General features: G+C 41.5%; 1 protein-coding gene across 1 annotated transcript; it reads left to right on the top strand.

The window, feature by feature from the left end:
- Window positions 1-4: 4 nt before the first annotated feature.
- On the top strand, window positions 5-1,241 carry LOC116863434 (disintegrin and metalloproteinase domain-containing protein 1a-like; the record flags this gene model as incomplete). Its single annotated transcript, XM_032850884.1, has 1 exon — window positions 5-1,241. A coding segment is annotated over one exon (1,089 nt), but the record flags the coding sequence as incomplete, so codon positions are not given.
- Window positions 1,242-1,521: the final 280 nt, after the last annotated feature.

Here is a 1,521-nt window from a genome sequence, read left to right as displayed (position 1 = left end):
GGAGGTGAATGAGGAGTGTGACTGTGGACCTGACTGTGGTAATAACCCGTGCTGTGACGAAACATGTAGGCTGAGTGAGCATGCACAGTGTAGTCACGGACTGTGCTGTTTTAATTGCCAGTGGAGACGTAAGGGTTTCATGTGCCGTTCTCCTTTTGGAGAGTGTGACCTCCCAGAGTATTGTGATGGTACCTCTGGAGAATGTCCCAGGGACCACTATAAGCAAGATGGTACATCGTGTGATATAATTCACTATTGTTTTATGGGCCGGTGCAAGAACCCTGATACTCAGTGCGTGGATATATATGGGTCACCTGCAAGGTCAGCCCCAGAAGACTGTTATATTTCCATGAACACGAAAGGGAACCGGTTTGGAAACTGTGGCTGTCCTACTGCTGCTGTCCCTAGATATGTTAAGTGCACTGATGAGAATATATTTTGTGGGAAACTTATATGTACAAATATTACACGGGTACCACAAATCAAACCCCACCATAGTCTGATTCAGATAGCTCACAATGATGACTGGTGCTGGAGCATGGATGTCTATAACATTACTGATATCCCTGATGATGGAGATGTGGACACGGGCACTCTTTGTGCCCCAAACAAAATCTGTGTGAATTACTCCTGCATTGATCGTGCTGTGCTCAAGTATGACTGTGAACCTCAAAAAATGTGTAATGGGAGAGGAGTCTGCAACAATTTAAGGCACTGCCATTGTGAGGAGGGCTATGCACCCCCTGACTGCAAAGTTTCAGGAAATGGGGGTAGTGTGGACAGTGGTCCCCCCGGCAAGCCAGATGATGGAAATGTAAGTGAAGATGAAACTAGAGGTCTTAGTTTTCATCGTGGTAATTTGGGCAGGGGCAGTGAGAATAAATTTGAAAGCAAAAGTCTTGGCAATCTATTGTACATATTTCCCTTACTTCTTGTGGCAATATTTTTAAGTCTGATTATTGGTGCCAGTGTTGGGGCTGGAAAGGAGATATCACAGTGCTCACAAGGGGCTCTAGAAGATACTGAAGAAGAAGCTGTACAAGAAAAGGAAGGAGGCCAAGTAGAGGAAGAAGTAGAGGTAAGAAATAAGTAGTGATAGGAAGAAGTCTAATATAGCCAATACCCAAACACTAGCTGGAATGGAGGTTCAGTGGAGCAAATATGAAGTGCACACCAATGGCAGCAGTGGCCCTAATAGGGACTCTACAGTCTTATGAAATGTACAACTGTGCAAGGAATGGCTTTTCTTCTTTAATGTACTCATTGATTATGTATACATAGATGAAATAATTTATAAAAATATTTTAATATTTCATTATCATATTTTATGAAACATTTATTTAAATTAAAATTCTCTCATGAAACTTTCAGCTCAATATTTTGTCTTCAGTAGGTCCAGTTTTGACGTAACTGTTTTTTAGGGAATGTCATCTTGCATCGACTGTGTTGGATATACAGTATTAAATGTTTATATCTATTAGGGTCCAGGTTTTTCACCCCACTTAAAACTACACATTATGT

This window comes from Lontra canadensis, unplaced genomic scaffold, assembly GCF_010015895.1.
Source record: "Lontra canadensis isolate GAN:19392208 unplaced genomic scaffold, GSC_riverotter_1.0 scaffold1174, whole genome shotgun sequence".
In the NCBI taxonomy this organism is placed as follows: Eukaryota; Metazoa; Chordata; class Mammalia; order Carnivora; family Mustelidae; genus Lontra; species Lontra canadensis.
The sequence above is the reverse complement of the archived record's forward strand: the minus strand, read 5'-3'. Positions and strand labels throughout refer to the sequence as shown.